Raw genomic sequence first — 18,277 nt, forward strand, 5'->3', positions numbered from 1 at the left:
ACAAAACACTGTGTTAAGCACTTTATAGAAATTGTATCATTTGATCCTTGCAAGGTGTCATCGTCAACATTTTGCAGATTATAAGGCTGAAATTTAGAGGAGTTATGTAACTTCTCCAGGGAAGAAAGAGCCATGGCTACCTAACTCGAGGTACAGTAGGTTAATTACTCTGCACCTTAGATAAGTCATTAAATTTCTTATCTAGGAAATTAGTGACCTTAGATAAGTCATTACATTTCTATGGGTCTCATTTCCTCATCTGTAAAATAAAAGGATCTCCTCTCCCCAGTAAAAAGACCATGACTATTCTAAAGAGACTCCTAATACGGAAGATGACTTATAAAAAGCGAATCCTAAGGAAACATCAGAAGTCCCAGAGCACCAACATCTTGTGCAGCCTGACCTCCTGACCCTGCATTGATCTTCTGTCCCTATCCCACCAGATTGGAGTGGTGGAGGAATGTGCCATTTCTCTTTGCCATCCCCCTCAGGTGTTTAGGATGGCAGGTCACTGGATGAATTGCAAATATAAATTAATATGTTTTTCAAAACTTGAAGTTGAATATATGGAAAGGAGATACTGGAACACCACTATAAGCCCAGGGTTAGCCTCTGTTAAAGAAAAATTTATGCATGACACGTGGTAATCTGTAAGGCAGACTTTATTCAGGACCATCGTGATAGGTGTAGGGACCACTGCACCACAGTTTTTCAGTAGGGGAGAGAGATTGTGTTCAACTCTGAATACAACAGGAAAAATGCCAATTTATAGCCAAGGAACAGGGTAGGAATAGTCAGTGGATGAAAAATTACTAAGAGGAAACATCAGGGGTAAAGGAAGAATTCTGGCCAAACTAACCTAACAGGATTTTGCTGAAGGCAGGCCAGGTGATCATATACCACCTGGGGGATGGTGAGGGATGAGGAATTTGGTCAGATCTCAAGAGTGATCAGATATCAAGGGTGAGGGATTCTGGCTAAACTGACTTAGCAAGATCCTTGTGAAAACTGGGCCACCGAGGCTACTGCTTTGGGTCCTGACCTTTGCAAAGGATGTTTTGGGAACTGCACTTTACTCTTTCCTAAACATTGCTAAAATTATTTTTGAAATTTCTGTCTTCATGGAAGTTTCAAGGGACCTATGAAAGATGGCCACAACGTGGTCTTCTTTCAAATGCAAATATCTTGTGCTTTCATAGAAAATATAAACAGACCAATCACAAGCACTGAAATTGAAACTGTGATTAGAAATCTTCCAACAAACAAAAGCCCAGGACCAGATGGCTTCACAGGCAAATTCTATCAAACATTTAGAGAAGAGCTAACACCTATCCTTCTCAAACTCTTCCAAAATATAGCACAGGGAGGAACACTCCCAAACTCATTCTATGAGGCCACCATCACCCTGACACCAAAACCAGACAGAGATGTCACAAAAAAAGAAAACTACAGACCAATGTAACTGATGAACATAGATGCAAAAATCCTCAACAAAATTGTAGCAAACAGAATCCAGCAGCACATTAGAAGGATCAAACACCATGATAAAGTGGAGTTTATCCCAGGAATGCAAGGATTCTTCAATATACGCAGATCAATCAGTGTGATACACCATATTAATAAACTGAAGACTAAAAACCATATGGTCATCTCAATAGATGCAGAAAAAGCTTTTGACAAAATTCAACACCCATTTATGATAAAAACCCTCCAGAAAGTAGGAAGAGAGAGAACTTACCTCAACATAATAAAGGCCATGTATGACAAGGCCATATATGACAAACCCACAGTCAACATCATTCTCAATGGTGAAAAACTGAAACCATTTCCACTAAGATCAGGAATAAGACAAGGTTGCCCACTCTCACCAGTATTATTCAACATAGTTTTGGAAGTTTTAGCCACAGCAATCAGAGAATAAAAAGAAATAAAAGGAATCCAAATCGGAAAAGAAGAAGTAAAACTGTCACTGTTTGCAGGTGACATGATACTATACATAGAGAATCCTAAAGATGCTACCAGAAAACTACTAGAGCTAATCAATGAATTTGGTAAAGTAGCAGGATAGAAAATTAATGCACAGAAGTCTCTTGCATTCCTATACACTAAGGATGAAAAATCTGAAAGTGAAATTAAGGAAACACTCCCATTTACCATAGCAACAAAATGAATAACACACCTAGGAATAAACCTACCTAAGGAGACAAAAGACCTGTATGCAGAAAACTATAAGACACTGATGAAAGAAATTATAGATGATACAAACAAATGGAGAGATATGCCATATTCTTGGATTGGAAGAATCAACATTGTGAAAATGACTATACTGCCCAAAACAATCTACAGATTCAGTGCAATCCCTCTCAAACTACCACTGGCATTTTTCACAGAACTAGAACAAAAAATTTCACAATTTGTATGGAAACACGAAAGACCCCAAATAGCCAAAGCAATCTTGAGAAAGAAAAACGTAGCTGTGGGAATCAGGCTCTCTGACTTCAGACTATACTACAAAGCTACAGTAATCAAGACAGTATGGTACTGGCACAAAAACAGAAATATAGATCAATGGATAGAAGTAGGATAGAAAGCCCAGAGAGAAACCCATGCACATATGATCACATTATCTTTGATAAACGAGGCAAGAATATACAATGGAGAAAAGACAGCCTCTTCAATAAGTGGTGCTGGAAAAACTGGACAGCTACATGTAAAAGAATAAAATTAGAGCACTCTCTAACACCATACACAAAAATAAACTCAAAATGGATTAAAGGCCTAAATGTAAGGCCAGACACTATAAAACTCTTAGAGGAAAGCATAGACAGAACACTCTATGACATAAATCACAGCAAGATCCTTTTGACCCACCTACTAGAGAAATGGAAATAAAACCAAAAATAAACAAATGGGACCTAATGAAAGTTAAAAGCTTTTGCACAGCAAAGGAAACCATAAACAAGACGAAAAGACAACCCTCAGAATGGGAGAAAATATTTGCAAACAAAGCAACTGACAAAGGATTAATCTCCAAAATATGCAAGCAGCTTATACAGCTCAATATCAAAAAAACAAACAACCCAATCCAGAAATCGGCAGAAGACCTAAATAGACATTTCTCCAAAGAAGATATATAGATTGCCAACAAACACATGAAAGAATGCTCAACATCACTAGTCATTAGAGAAATGCAAATCAAAATTACAATGAGGTATCATGTCACACCACTCAGAATGGCCATCATCAAAAACTCTAGAAACAATAAATGCTGGAGAGGGTGTGGAGAAAAGGGAACCCTCTTGCACTGTTGGTGGGAATGTAAATTGATACAGCCACTATGGAGAACAGTATGGAGGTTCCTTAAAAAACTACAAATAGAACTACCATATGACCCAACAATCCCACTACTGGGCATATACCCTGAGAAAACCATAATTCAAAAAGAGTCATGTACCAGAATGTTCATTGAAGCTCTATTTACAATAGCCAGGACATGGAAGCAACCTAAGTGCCCATCGACAGTTGAATGGATAAAGAAAATGTGGCACATATATACAATGGAATATTACTCAGCCATAAAAAGAAACGAAATTGAGTTATTTGTAGTGAGGTGGATGGACCTAGAGACTGTCATACAGAGTGAAGTAAGTCAGAAAGAGAAAAACAAATACTGTATGCTAGCACATATATATGGAATCTAAAAAAAAAGGAAAAAAAAGGTCATGAAGAACCTAGGGGAAGGATGGGAATAAAGATGCAGACCTACTAGAGAATGGACTTGAGGACACGGGGAGGGGGAAGGGTAAGCTGGGACAAAGTGAGAGAGTGGCATGGACATATATCCACTACCAAATAGAAAACAGATAGCTAGTGGGAAGCAGCCACATAGCACAGGGAGATCAGCTCCGTGCTTTGTGTCCACTTAGAGGGGTGGGATAGGGAGGGTGGGAGGGAGATACAAGAGGGAGGAAATATGGGGATGTATGTATATGTATAGCTGATTCACTTTGTTATACAGCAGAAACTAACACACCATTGTAAAGCAATTATACTCCAATAAAGATGTTAAAAAAATAATTTAAATAAAAGATCTAAAACAGGCTTATTCAAATGTAAAAAAAAAAAAATCTTGTGCTTTCAAATTCTATTAGCTGGCTTGACCCAACAACTTTGTGAGTGGCCATTAAGTGATGGGCATAAGACCGAGTTGTAATCAGTTCAATTTGCTGGTGTTCCCATTGGTCCAAAATCAGCCAGTAATGCACATTGACAAGAGTACGGGTTCTGGTAAATGTTTTTACACAGAAGTCATATATTCTGTTTTTTTCTATAATACATAATGGTATTCATTTGTTTCCAGTAACTGTCTAACTGCAGATTCTATAGGCAAAATGCCACAACACAATGGCTTTTCCTAAAATGACTGAAAATATGTGCTCATTTAAATTGTATAGTTTATAAAACTGCTCTTAAAGTGCATGAAGAGGAAGCATGGCCATATGTAAGGATGAGATGCTTGGTTTCCTATGCTGCAGCAGCAGAGTATTTATGATACATTGAGAGGTAGAAGGTCCATCAAGACCCTCCTTTCCTTGCTTTGCCTTAAGGGAAGCTGTCTCTGAATCACAGCCCATAGAGTCTCGGTCCTTCAATTGTCAACCTACCTGAGGGAAGCAAGAGATCTCTTCCAGACTGTCACCTTTGCCAGCTTTTCATTGCTTATTTCAGGGTTGGTTTGTTTAAGGGAAGATTTTTCCTGGAAACTCTTCCAGCTTTCTCTTTCTTTCTCCTCCGCTTCCTCCTCTCCCACTCTGGGGCAAACTCCTTGGCTGTTATGCAGGGACTACATACTTAGATTCTAAGTAATTTGATGCCTTCGTCTAGGGAACTGGTTTGAGAACTTCCCAGGGGGACCTTTAATTAGAAACCACAAAAGAACACTTGTGGCGTTGAAGTCATCTAGTCCTATTCCATTAGTTTTGTGTGACCCCATGTAGGGTCAACTCCTTTCATTTAGTTTCTCAGACACAGTGGGATTTTTGTGAAATTATATCGTGTTACACTGAAGACATACCTCCAGATTATTTTTAACACAGGCTTGCCACGGTCTTAGAGATTTGACAAGGGTGGGAGTCGCAGTAAGCATCCTCATTTCAGACAGCTGTTAGACTAGAATCATTAAAGGGAACAGTAATGGATGAAAATTTACTGGGCCTCCTGGTAATGCAGACTTTGCCATCTGTTGCCCTGTCCCATTCGTTTTTATTCGATTGATTGCCTTAATCTGGGGAGAAAGGATATTTTTGTGTCTGTCAACCTCAACTCCATTCACCTTAAACACCTCTTTTCTCTCCTCATTTTTCTTCCCAGCTGTCAGCCAAGCTCAACAACCTTCCAATGCTCATTTCCATGAGGCTAGAGTTCCTGAGAATTCTCTGCAGCCACGAACATTACCTCAATCTGAACCTCTTCTTTATGAATACTGATACTGCTCCAGCGTCTCCCTGTCCCTCCATATCTTCCCAGGTAATCGGCTATCTGGAAAAATTGTTTAAGCTATTTCATTGAAATAGCTTAGTTTAGTCATTTATTCCTGTAAAGATTGGTCTTCTTAATTAGAAGAAAAATTGAGCTATTCAAGCCAGATCAGTTGATCCAGATGCACACAAGTATGCCCGTAGTTGTGCCATCTGACTAATCATTTACAAGCTACGTGATTGTTTTCTTCCTAGGTCCAAGGATCCCTGCTGAGGTCAAGTAGAGCAAAAGGAATCCATATGCACTACGAAAAATGTGTAATTCATAGAAAAGTCACAGATCTTCCTTTTGTCTGAAAGTCATCTTTCCACTCTAGCTTGACAGTCTTCTTTGCTCACTTCCCTTTTCCTAAACCTCAACACCATAAAATTTAAGAAATGACAGCTTCCTTTATATTGATTCCCAAATGATCTAGTAGTGGTTTTTAACATGGATACTATATCTTTGAACGATCCTAGAACTTTCTGCTGTTTCTGCTTTAGAATGGAATTCGGCATGAGATGATTCCTCCTTGAATCATATTCCAGATAATTTAGCTCTTGAAACACTGAAAAGATCTCATTGTAAACTAATCAATGTTCTGTTTTATAGAGAGTGTATTTCCAACAAGTCTTTTTCTTCATCAGCCCAGAAGAGTAACAGTTGTATTAAAATTTAGAGATGAGGCTTTGACTGACATGGCCAATCTTTTTTTGTAGAACAATATTTTGCAGGTTAAGTTTGGTGGGCCCCAGATTCTACAGGATGTTAAGAGGTATTATGCAAATACAGAATTCCAAAGACAAATCCATTTTGAAAACCCTGTGTTAACAGGTTTCTTTGCAGTAGGACATCCAAGTGTCTCTAACTTGTTCATATAAATTATAAATGCCTGTGGGGTAGGAGAGGAAATGGGAGGCTGTGTATGATAAGCAGTGATTCCCAATATGACTGGACTCTGGAAATCTTTTTTTTCCTCCATCGATGATTCGGGGGACTAGTGTCCTCTAGAAAAACTTTAAAGAAATGCTGTTTAATAGTCACATTCCATTTATAGGGAACAAATCAGTAGCTCAGAGCAGCAGGCAAGATTTTTTCTTCTTAGCTTTTCTTTCTGATGCATGTTCCTTGAATACTAGCCCAAAGGAGAAGGCTTGTCTTAATAATTTTTTAAAACTCTTAGCTATTCATGCCAAATGACATGATCCAGATGTGCACTGCATGACCATCTTCCTGTGAACTGGGAAAGAGCTCACTGACAAGCAGCTGTTCCAGACGTGCCAGCTCTGCCCTGGGTCCTCTCCCACATTCCCCTTCTGACTGCCCCAGCCTCACCAAACCGGAAAGGTTTTCCAGAGACATTTTGGATTCTCCTAGTGATATATAAAGTATGACCCCAAGATAAGAACACAGGAATTGCCCAGGACTGGTCAATCTGACACTTCCCTGCCTGACGCTGCTTCTGGTTTCCAGGCCAGCAAAATTCAGAGAATGTATGTAAGCCATCTTCAGAAGTGTAACAGGAGCCTTAAATAAAGGGGGCAGTTGGTTACAGAGGAATCACCTGCTCACAGCCATAGCATTGGATAGAGTCCCCATTTCCCTGTCCAGATGTGATCCTAGGATTTCAGTCCTCTTTGCTGGGAACGCAGAGTGAACGCTCTGAGTCTCAGTTTCTTCATCTGTCACATGGGGACACAAGTGGTACCTGCTTCACTGCATCGTGCCTACAGAGCCTGGCCATAGCATGTGCTCAATAAACACTAGCCATCATGATTTTAATTCCAGTTCTTGTCACTCATAGAACTGCTCCTTGCATTTCTGTAGAACTCCAGCTCCTGCTCCAGTTTCCAGGACCAGAAGATTGCCAGCATGTTTGATCTGACACCAGAGTACCGCCAGCAGCACTTCCTCGCTGGGCTTCTCTTTACCGAGCTGGCCGCTGCCCTGGATGCCGAAGGGGAAGGGTATGTTTCAGACATTTATAATGGAACACAAAGGAAAAAAAAAAAGCTGCTCCTTACTAAAGTTTGCGGTTCAGCCTCTCTTGCTTGGCGAAAATCTCCGCCATTCACCAGTTCCAAAGAGTAGAAGCAGACACGTTTAGAGAAAATGCTGCTATAGGAATGTGGAAAGGCACGGGGTAGGGAGAGAAACCATAAAATATCTCTTTTCAACCTCCTATTCTTTGAGAGGAAGTTTCCAATTCTACTAGGTTTCCCAGGGATGCTGATTCGTGAGCTCCTTAGAAGCAGGAGCACTGTTTTTAGTGCGTGCCTTGGGTGATGTGTGCGCACAGAGGCAGCAGCCAGGTGCCATTTGGATCAGTGCTAACAAAGGAAGTGGCCACCGATGAGAAGGTAGTTGCCCCGCGTCCAGATTCGGTTTCTTGCAAAAAGACCTTCCCAGTCTAAGAGAGATGCCACAGGTCCAGGGCTTACACGTTCTTTCACTGCTTCACTGCTTATAAACCTGATCACCTGTAGGCACGTGGCAATATCTGGACTTGAAGTCAATGAACTGGGACTTCTGTTCTTTCCTTCTTTTCCTCTGCTCCATAAGCCCAAAGGATCAGACCTGACTGGACAGAAGCAGACAATGCCTTCCACAACACTACACGTTCCATTCAGCAATTACTGAATGCCTACCATGGGGCAGACATAGTTGAGTGTTGGAATATATCAGAGATATTTCAATGCACAAAACAGACAAAATCCCTTGCCCCCAGAGAGCTCACCATTCAGGGGCTCAAATCCAAGGAGCCTTAGGATTGGAAAATAATTTAGGTTCAGCCCTTTTGGTGTTCACATGAGGCCCACAGAACTGAAGGAACTTGCCAAAAGTTACATAGCACAGCCAAGTCTAGAGCCGTGGTCTTGAGAGTCCCTCCTCAGGACCCACCCTCCTATACCACATCACCTCCCTGCCTGGGAACCTACTCCTACAATGCCTACGTTCTTCCTTCCTCTGCTAATAGAGGACACTGGAATAGAGTACGCTGACTAACGGCAGCATGGCTGTATGTTATAGATTCTTGTCTGATTGGAAACTCTCAAGTTCTCTCGAAGTGCTTATAATTTTGTGGCAAAAACAGGACATCCTTGTATGAAACAATTGCAGGAGCACAAGATTGTGTAACTTCAATAACAAATGTGTCCTAAGCGCTTTGCCCATCCTGATACTGCCTAAGTGAATGTAGGTCTCTGTCGCCCAGCAGGTGGTTGTGGGAAGTCTGATGTTCTTAGCTCAGAATTCTGCCTCCTTCCAGAAATTCAGGTGTCAAGTGTATCCTTAGAGAGCTTCATTTTCCAAGGCTTCAATTTCATCGTCTTCTCTCAACCCTAACTAAACTCCTCTCAATTTTCTCAATAGAACTTTCTACTCTGTAGCTAACATGAATTTCCACAGCAACACAAAGTGCCCTGACAAATATGCTGAAAGGCGCTGAGAAGGAGGCTTACGCACAAAGAAAATTGCCTTCATACACACACACACACACACACACATGCACGCACACACACACACACACGCTTTGTCTTAATTGTCCTTTAATAGCATGGATTCACGTGATTTCTAAAAGTGCTCTTTAGTATTTACATAAACGGTACTTTCTATTTTCCATTTCTCTTCTAGTGAAATGTCTAAGGAAACAGCCTTTACATCTGTTTTGATTCCTCCTAAAATTGTTGCTGTTATTTTAAATACTAGCAACAGAGTAGAGTATGTTCAGAAGCCATGATGTGATTATGTTCAATCAGGTAGGTACATTGTTCACACGTGTACACACACACAAATACACACAAGGTACCTTTTCTACCCCCCCCAGAGGAAATTAATTAAGAGTGCCACTCCTTTGGCGACACAGTAATCCCTGATCACGGTGTTGTCAGTTACTCTCCTGGAGAGTCATTAAAAATACCATCACGGACTTTACCATGTGGGTGAAAATCTCAGAAACATCTTATCCTTTGACAATATTTCCTTTTGATCAGTACTTCCTTTTGCTGCCAATGTAATTAGTAGACTCACTAACACCTGCCCATATGAGGCGCAAGGCCAGTGGGACACATCTCAGTACCTGAACTCCTGAAAAGGAGCCACAGGTCTAGTTTCTAATGGATCTCTCTGGAGCCCCCCTTACCTGGGGGTAGCCACAAACATCCACATATCATTAAATCCGTAGTGGTTTTCAAGAATGTGGAAATTATCTAGCATCTTTGTGTTATGCTACCAAATGTTTAAAGAATTAATTCCAATCCTTCACACACTCTTCCAAAAAAATAGAAGAGGAGAGAACACCAGCTCATCAGTCCCAGCTCATCCTATAAAAGCAGCATTACCCTGATGGCAAAAGCAGACAAAGACATCAGGAGAGAACTGCAGACAAATATGGATATTGATATAAATATCCTCAAAAAATACTGGCAGACTGCACCCAACAACATATAAAAAGGATTGTACACCATGGCTAGGTAGGATTTATCCCAGGAATGCAAGATTGGTTTAGCATCTGAAAATCAATGATGCAATACATTATATGAGGAGAATAAAGGATAAAACCCACTCAGTCATCTCAATAGGTGAATAAATACTGAGTGAAGTAAGTCAGACAGAGAAAGAGAAATATCGTATGATATTGCTTATATGCAAAATCTAAAAAGAAATGATACAAATGAACTTATTTACAAAACAGAAACAGACTCCCAGACTTAGAGAACCAACTTGTGGTTACTAGGGGGGAAGGGTTGGGGGAAGGGATAGCTGGGGAGTTTGGGATTGACATGTACACACTGCTATATTTAAAATGGATAACCAACAAGGACCTACTATATAGCACAGGGAACTCTGCTCAATATTATGTAACAACCTAAATGGGAAAAGAAGTTGAAAAAGAATAGACATACATGTATAAGTATAACTGAATCACTTTGCTGTACACCTGAAACTATCACAACATTGTTAATCAACTATACTCCAATATAAAATTAAAAGTTTGAAAAAAAGCATTTGACAAAATCCGTTAACTCTTCCTGAAAAAAAAAACTTCACACACCCTTTAGGAATATATGAGAATTTCCCCAACCTGATAAAGGCATCTGTGAAAAACCCACAGCTAACATCATACTTATTGGTGAAAAACTGAATACTTTCTTTCTAAGGTCAGGAGCAAGACAATGTCCACTCTTGCTTCTTCTATTCAACATTGTACTGGAAGTTCTACTCAGAGAAGTTAGACAAAAAAATGAAATAAAAGGCATCCATATCAGAAAGGAAGAAGTAAAGCTATCTCTATTCACAGCTGACATGATTTGTTTATAGAAAATCCTAAAGAACCCACTAAAAGAACTATTAAATGTAATAAGCGACTCACGGACTTAGAGAATGAACTTATGGTTACCGGGGGGAAGGGTGGGAGGGAGGGATAGACTGGGAGTTTGGGATTGACATGTACATACTGCTATATTTAAAATAACCAACAAGGACCTACTGTTAAAAAAAAAAAAAGGGTAATAAGTGAGTTCAGCAGGGTTGCAGGGTATAAGATCAATATACAAAAACTAACTGTATTTCTGTACTCCTGAAATGAACAATATGAAATTAAAAGAAAAAGTCCACTTAAAGTAGCATCAAAAGAGTAAAATTCTTAGGAATAAATTTAACAAAAGAAGTACAAGACTTGTACAATGAAAACTACAAAACACTTTAGAAAGAAATAGATCTAAATAAATCAAGAGGCATGACGTATTCATGGATCAGAAAATTTAATATTGTTAAGATGGCAATACTCCCTAAATTGATCTACAAATTCAGTGCAATTCCTCTCAACATTCCAGCTGGCCCTTACAGAAATTGACAGGCTGATACTAAAATTCATGTGGAAATTCGAGGGACTCCAATATAGCCAAAACAATCTTGCAAAAGAAGAACAAAATTGGAGGACTCACATGTCCCAATTTCAAAACTTCTACAAAGCAAAAGTAGTCAAGACTGTGTGGTTCTGACATAAAGATAGATTTGTGTAAATTAACGAAATTGAATTGAGTCTATAAATGAATCCTTACATTTATAGTCAACTGATTTTTCAACAAGAGTGCGAAAAAAATCAATGGCAAAAAAATAGTGTTTTCAACAAATGGTGCTGGGAAAACTGGATATCCACATCCAAAAGAATGAAGTTGGACCCCTATCTCACACCATATACAAAAGTTAACTCAAAATGGATGAAAGACCTAATTGTAAGTGTTAAAACTATAAAACTCTTAGATGAAATCTTAAGGGTAATCTTCATGAAATTTGATTAGGCAGTAGTTTCTTAGATCTGACATAAAAAATACACCCAGCAAAAGAGATAAGTTAGACTTCATTAAAATGGAAACGTCTATGCTTTATAGGACATCATTAAGAAAGTGAAAAGACACCAAACAGAATGGGAGAAAATATTTGCAAATCATAGATCTAATAAGGGATTTGTATCTAAAATATATTTTTAAAATCTTACAACTCAATAATAAAAGAACAGATAACTCAGTTTTTTAAAGGGCAAAGGATCAGAATAGACATTTCTCCAACGAAGCTGTGACCAATAAGTACGTGAAAAGGTTTTCAACGTAATTAGCCATCAGGGAAATGTATATCAAAACTAGTTAAATACCCCTTCTGTCTTAGTTCCTTTCGGCTGCTATAACAAAAATATCATAGAATATTTTTAGAATAGGTGGCTTATAAACCACAGAAATTTATTTCTCACAGTTCTGGAGGCTGGGAAGTTCAAGATCAAGAGCTGGCAGATTCAGTGTCTTGTGAGGACCCACGCCCTAGTTCACAGATGGCCATCTTCTTGCTGTGTCACCCCCATGGCAGAAGGGGGCAAGGGAGCTCTCTGGGGTCTCTTTTATAAAGGCACTTATCTCATTCATGAGGGCTCCGCTGTCATGACCTAAAGCCTTCCCAAAGGCCCCACCTCCAAACACCATCACATTAGGGCTTAGGTTTCAACATATGAATTTGGGAGGCAGGTCACAAACATTCAGTTCCTAGCACCTTCATACCCACTAGGATGGCTGTAATACAAAAGATAGATAATAACAAGTGTTGGCAAAGAGAAAATAGAACCTTCCTATACTGCTAGTGGGAATGTAAAGTGATGTAGCCACTGTTGAGAACAGGTTGGTGGTTCCTCTAAAGGTTAAATATAGAGTTACCAGATGATCCAGTAATTCCACCCTCAGGTAGATACCCAAGAGAAATAAAAAACCTATAACCACACAAAAACTTACACACAAATATTCATAGCAGCATTCATAATTCATAATAGCCCAAAAATAGAAACAACCCAAATGTCCATGAATTGATGAATGCATAAATAAAATGTGATCTGACTATGCAATGGAATATTATTCAACAATAAAAAGGAATGAAGTACTGATTCTACAACATGGTGCACTTTAAACATCATGCTAACAGCAGAGCCAGGACTAGAACACAGGCAGTTTGTCTCTGGATTCTGTATGCCTCTACCCTGCTTTGCTTGGTTTTCACGTCGTCACCCCATTGTTTAGGAGCATTCTGGTCAACCTCGCTTCACTCTAACCTTTGACTTTTTGTGTGGTGCCAATAGGATCAGCAAAGTGCAAAGGAAAGCTGTCAGTGCCATCCACAGCCTGCTCAGTTCTCACGACCTGGACCCGCGTTGTGTCAAACCGGAGGTGAAGGTCAAAGTTGCTGCCCTCTACCTGCCTTTGGTTGGTATCATTTTGGATGCTTTGCCTCAGCTCTGTGACTTTACAGGTAACAATGCCTTCTGTCTCCTTCTTTTGATTGTTGGGAGCGCTTGCCAAATGCCCCACTAAAATGAGGTTTCTGTTACTAGCTCCAGTGTTGACATGCTTGTGTGAGCAATTCCCAACACCGACTTTTTTAACATAGGCCCCAACGAGTGTATTTTTTTTTAAGGCACATAGACCTGTATATGTTTTTCATTTAGAAATTGTTTGTTTATTCATTCACTCGTTGGTCTGCTGGTATATGATGAACATTATAGACCATACACCACAAAGGATAAGATAATAACAGAATTATTTCTTTTGGAGATCCGTGCTCTAATGCCTTGAAATAAAGTTGTTCCTTTTTTCTTTTTTTTCTTTTATGAGCTTTGAAGGAAAGAAGCAGACTCAAATGAGTCTAAACACTTGTACCATGCAAAAAAAAAAAAAAGGCATTGTATCTGACACGCTTAGGAGATTCTGCCGCGGCAGAGGAATTTTGCCCTTGGCACTAAGAGGCTCATTCTAAGGTTGAAAGTCAGTATCTCCCACTTGGCCACAAGAGGAAAGGATAGATTGTCTGAAAGGCCTTTGTGTACCTCCTGGGTTTATTTGCATGTTACTGTGTGGATTAGGGAATGTAGACAAACAAAACTACCCTCTCCCAAAAAAGAGCATCTTACCTGAGACCTTAGAAAGACAAGCCCATCTGCCTACCCTCCCCACAACACACACTCACACACACACAATTCTGGCCACTTCAGAGTGGTTCTTGCTTTTTCCTCAGCAAAGGGAAGTTCTTAAACATTACCTTGCTTGTTCTCTCAACTGAGGGAGGATCCCGAGGAACGCTTATTGAGCCCAGCATCCTTGGAAGCAATGATGCTCAGAATCTTAGAACCATCCATGTTTTCTTGCTTCCTGCAAATGCAAAGTGTCCTATGTGACTAAATTATTTCTAAAATCCTTGTGGTGACAATTCTTTAGCTCATAGAATGAGGAAAAAAATGGGCAGGGAAATTACAGAAGCAAGCTTGGCACAAGAGATGAGCCGGCTGCAGGGTGAGGTGCGTGGAGCTTCCGGTAGCAGTGCCTGACTGGAGGGCAAACGGAGAACAGAGTTGTCTTCAAGATTTAAAGATGCGATTCAGAGCATGGCAGGTGACTTGCAGACCATTTCTAGGATTTTGCCTGGACCTTTCAAGAAAGTTTCACTTGAAGACCTGTGATTTGTTTGTTCCCAAAGCAGGGAATCACATTAGCATGCATTATCCTAAGCTTCCTTGTTGATTAGAATTTTCCAAATCAGTGACTTGGGAATCAAAACTTTTCAGCACTTGGTCTTTGAGCCTTTTAAGTCTCAATGGTTTCTTTACGTGTGCACTGAACTTTATAGTCATGATGTAGCTGACAAGTGGGAAAACAGTATAAGTATTCTATTATTAGATGTAATATAGTGCATCTGTTACATATGAAATCTTTCAATTGATACTAATAAGAATACAGTATATTTTTTTAAAAAGATACAACTGAATTCAAATTCCAGCCTATTTATTACTATATATGACCTTTGGAAAGTTCCTCAGCCTTTTAATGCCTTCCCTTCCGTTCCTCGGTTGTAAAAATGTGATAACAATGCCTATATCTTAGGGTTGTGATAAAGGTGAAATGAGAGAACTTCTATAAAAGCATTTTGGCAGCAAATGTTTCTATCCTCTCCTCGCCTTGTCTTGTAACCATGACCCTGTGCACATTTAGGGGAAATGAGAACGTATGCTCACATTAATCCTGATAAAGTTATCAGGTCTTGAATAATTGCCACATCTCTTCATTTCACCATTTGTTTAAAAACTCAACTGACTTAAAAACAACAGTGAATTATTATTTTTAAAAATTGAGTTCTGTTTTTATAAGTTTGGCAGGTGAAAATACTGTTGACACTAGTTTTTATGAAAAATTGAAAGTCAAAATACTATAATGTTGACAGGTCTAATAAAATTACAGGTTTTTAATGGATCAGTCATACGTGTTTTAACACACTTTTCTCAAAACTGCTTAAACAAATATTAATACTTTCTGTGTGTATGATTCATAATGGTCTTAAAACGAGCCTTTTAAATGGTGGGTCCTTATTTTGTTTGCATACATCTAGACCTATGTATAAATATAGATACATCTATATTACACGGATACAATAAATTAACATTTATTTCAAACATTCAAATTTTAATAAATTATTGCTGAATTTGTGTTAATAGCTTGTTATTCTATAAGGTACTGTTTAATTCTGTAATTATAGGTTCCTTTCTATTTGGTCATTATTTGAATATACGAATGAAGTAAAAATATCATATTATAGAAAAGTGTTATGAAAGCTTTGAAATTTTTTTTCAGTTTGAAAAATTAACTTCTAGCCTAATCTTGTGCTGGACATGTTCTCTCTTTTATTAGACTGCCTACTTTTTCCTATAGATGCTAAACAGGAATAGATAGATGATAAATAGATGCTGTTTTCCTGTAGCAGATAAATAATGCTAAATTTCAGGTTTAAAATGACTGTGCTGACCTTAGTAACTAAGTGTCAGTCACACATGGGGCAGTGGGTAGGGAACATAGGGTAATACCATCTTTGGCTTGATGGCAAGAAAGATTTTTTTAAGACTTTATTTTTTAGAGCAGTTTTGGGTTTATAGCAAAATTGAGAGGAAGGTCCAGAGGTTTCCCATACACCCCCTGCCTGCACACATGCACAGCCTCCCCATTACCAGCATCCCCCGCCAGAGGGGTGCATTTGTTACAGTAGATAAACCTACACTGAGACATCGTAATCACCCCAAATTCATAATTTACATTAGGTTTCACTCCTGGTGTTGTACATTCTAAGGGTTTGGACAAGTGTATAATGATACGTATCCAGCATTGTAGTATCATACAAATTAGTTTCTCTGCCCTAAAATTCTTCTGTGCTCTGCCTATTCATCCCTCCCTTCCCCCAACCCCTGGCAACCACTGAACTTCTTACTGTCTCTATAGTCTTGCCTTTTCCAGAATGTCGTGTAGTTGGAATCACACAGTATGTAGCCTTTTCAGATGGGTTTCTTTCACTTATGAATATGCGTTTAAGTTTCCTCCTCGCCTTTTCATGGCTTAACAGCTCATTTCTTTTTAGCACATTGTCCGGATGTGCCACAGTTTATTCACCCATTTACCTACTGAAGGACATCTTGGTTGCTTCCAAGTTGTGGCAATTATGAATAAAGCTGCTATAAGCAGCCATGTGCAGATTTTTGTGTGGACATAAGTTTTCAAGTCCTTTGGGTAAATACCAAGGAACATGATTGCTGGATCATATGGTAAGACCAATAGTATTTTAATTGCAGCTGCAGATGCCCGCAGTGGAAAAAATCGTACCAATGGCTCAGATGAAGAGCAAGAAGGGACCAGTGCAATTAACCAGAATGTGGCACTAGCCATAGCTGGGAATTTTACTTTGAAGACAAGTGGAACAATGCTGTCTTCCCTGGTATGTTGGTGTACAATTTCTCCCGTTTATTTTTCATTTTGTGTCTTTTCCCATCCTTTAATGGGCTTGTTCCTAAATTCACCCACCAGAACCCAGCATAGAGCAGGCAGTGAGATTTCTGCCTCATTGCTTGACGCTAGAAGGAATCATTGTGAGGCTAGCAGTTGGAAAGGGAGATGGCACAGTTGAGGCAGCACACAGTCAGGCAGCGTTCTGGCAACAGCAAGAGACTCACAGATCAAATTCAGGCAGTTTCAATGGTGCCAAGTTCAAGGCTCAGAAAACCAAGAAAGGTGAACTTGGAAAACCTGAGATATTGCAAAGGAGATCAAACCTAGGCTCCCTCAGGTGGGAGGCTGGCACTGTGTTTATTCTATGCGTATATTATTCATTCTGTGTCTGCCTTAAAAAAAAAGATTGAAGGAGGCCGGTCACTTGGTAGGGTGTGTCTTAAGCTTCTTCAGCTTTTCTAGGTCCCCAGAGAGCCTAAGCAGAGTTGTTTGGCTCTGTTCTTTTGCACAGACGCTATGGGCTTGAAGAGGGGCTCGTGCAGGAATACAACCTCTGATTCACTTGAGGTGGGATCTACCTCTGTTCCTTGCTGAGCTCTGACAATCCTTTTGTCAAGACAGTGCTGCATCCTCCAGCTTAATTTAACTTTGCATTTCAGTGTAGCGTTCATATCTGCAGAGAACTCAGCTCAGTTCTTTCCCGGGAAGGCAGCCTCTCAACCTAATTCTGCTTTGCTGGGTGACTTTCTTCTCTTCCCTCCAGCACTCCCCCATTCCCCTCACACCCCCATGAGAGTTGAAGGACAGGAGGTAAAAAAAAGAGAAAAGAAACACTGGAGAGTTGACATCAGTCATCCTACAGTTGAATAAATATGGTGTGCTTTATGACCTCCACCTTCCTACCTTCTTACCAAAATTAGCTGCCTGAGGTGGTGTGTGCCTTTTACATTGTTGTCTCCAACAGAGAAACTCAAAAGCCCAAGAACCTTCACCTCTTAGAAGTTATTTCCTATGAAGTTATAATATTGTGTGTATACTCAATACATCTAAAGATTTCACTTCTTGTGGCCGGACTCAGAAAAACTAAAATAATTTCGTAAGCCTTATCATTCCCATCCAGACCTACCATTCCCCTCACATACGAACTAATACCTCACTGCAGCTTCACCACTACATTCCGTTGGATGTTAGCTATGCCACGTGAATCACATATTGTCCTTTGTGTTGATTGGATGAGTGACAGAAAGTGTGCTCAGCACTCTGAAATGAACACTGCAGCCAAAGTATGAAAGCAAACAGCCTGAGCCCCTACACCTCCCCCCCCCCAGGAGAGCATAAATTGTGGTTAAAGTCCCATTACAGAGGCCTCCACTGAATTATGCACTTGATTAATCTGCTGAGCAGTTCACGACCCTTATACTTTGGACTCGACAAAGAAGCTAAATCTGGAACAGTTAGGGTAT

The 18,277-nt window shown here is 39.7% G+C and overlaps 1 protein-coding gene across 1 annotated transcript in view; it reads left to right on the top strand.

The window, feature by feature from the left end:
- The window catches only part of DOCK8 (dedicator of cytokinesis 8), a 221,854-nt gene that overhangs the window by 162,370 nt on the left and 41,207 nt on the right, over positions 1-18,277 (top strand). Inside the window, exons 27-30 of the mRNA XM_067744237.1 lie at positions 5,371-5,526; positions 7,345-7,484; positions 13,136-13,305; positions 16,661-16,803. Of these exons, the coding sequence (XP_067600338.1) occupies positions 5,371-5,526; positions 7,345-7,484; positions 13,136-13,305; positions 16,661-16,803 (609 nt within the window). The remainder of the gene's footprint in view (positions 1-5,370; positions 5,527-7,344; positions 7,485-13,135; positions 13,306-16,660; positions 16,804-18,277) is intronic.

The sequence above is a fragment of the Pseudorca crassidens genome, chromosome 7 (assembly GCF_039906515.1).
Source record: "Pseudorca crassidens isolate mPseCra1 chromosome 7, mPseCra1.hap1, whole genome shotgun sequence".
Lineage (NCBI taxonomy): Eukaryota > Metazoa > Chordata > Mammalia > Artiodactyla > Delphinidae > Pseudorca > Pseudorca crassidens.